Raw genomic sequence first — 370 nt, 5'->3', positions numbered from 1 at the left:
CGTCTGCAAGGGGTTTGAGGGGCGTGCTGAGAGGCCGTGCCAGCCGCCCACGGGGCCCTCGGGGTGCCCCAGACACACAGCTGCGCAGCTCGGGGCCCTCACCCCGGTGGGACTTGGCAGCCCATCACATCCTGCCCCTTTCCCTGCCCACCCCATCCTCATCCCAGTTTGGAAACCAAAATCCACCCACCGACACCCCCAAGGGCTCTCCGGAGCCTGCCTGCAGCCAGAGCTGCCTTACCGAGGTAGGTGTTCTCCTTCTCATAGAGGGACACGATCTCCTGCCAGTCCTGGGGAGGAGGAAGCAGAGGGTGGGGGAGGCTGTGAACACACCGGCCACCACCGGCCACATGCCCCCAGGCCCACGCTC

At 66.8% G+C, this 370-nt stretch overlaps 1 protein-coding gene across 1 annotated transcript in view; it reads right to left on the bottom strand.

Moving 5' to 3' along the window:
* Nucleotides 1–370, bottom strand: part of CDK5RAP3 (CDK5 regulatory subunit associated protein 3) — a gene marked incomplete at both ends in the record, with an annotated part of 3,223 nt that overhangs the window by 2,473 nt on the left and 380 nt on the right. Inside the window, 1 exon segment of the mRNA XM_009576328.1 lies at nt 195–295. Within this exon segment, the coding sequence (XP_009574623.1) occupies nt 195–295 (101 nt within the window).

The sequence above is a fragment of the Fulmarus glacialis genome, unplaced genomic scaffold (genome assembly GCF_000690835.1).
Source record: "Fulmarus glacialis isolate BGI_N327 unplaced genomic scaffold, ASM69083v1 scaffold35534, whole genome shotgun sequence".
Taxonomy (NCBI): Eukaryota; Metazoa; Chordata; class Aves; order Procellariiformes; family Procellariidae; genus Fulmarus; species Fulmarus glacialis.
This window is presented reverse-complemented; position numbering and strand designations above follow the sequence as displayed.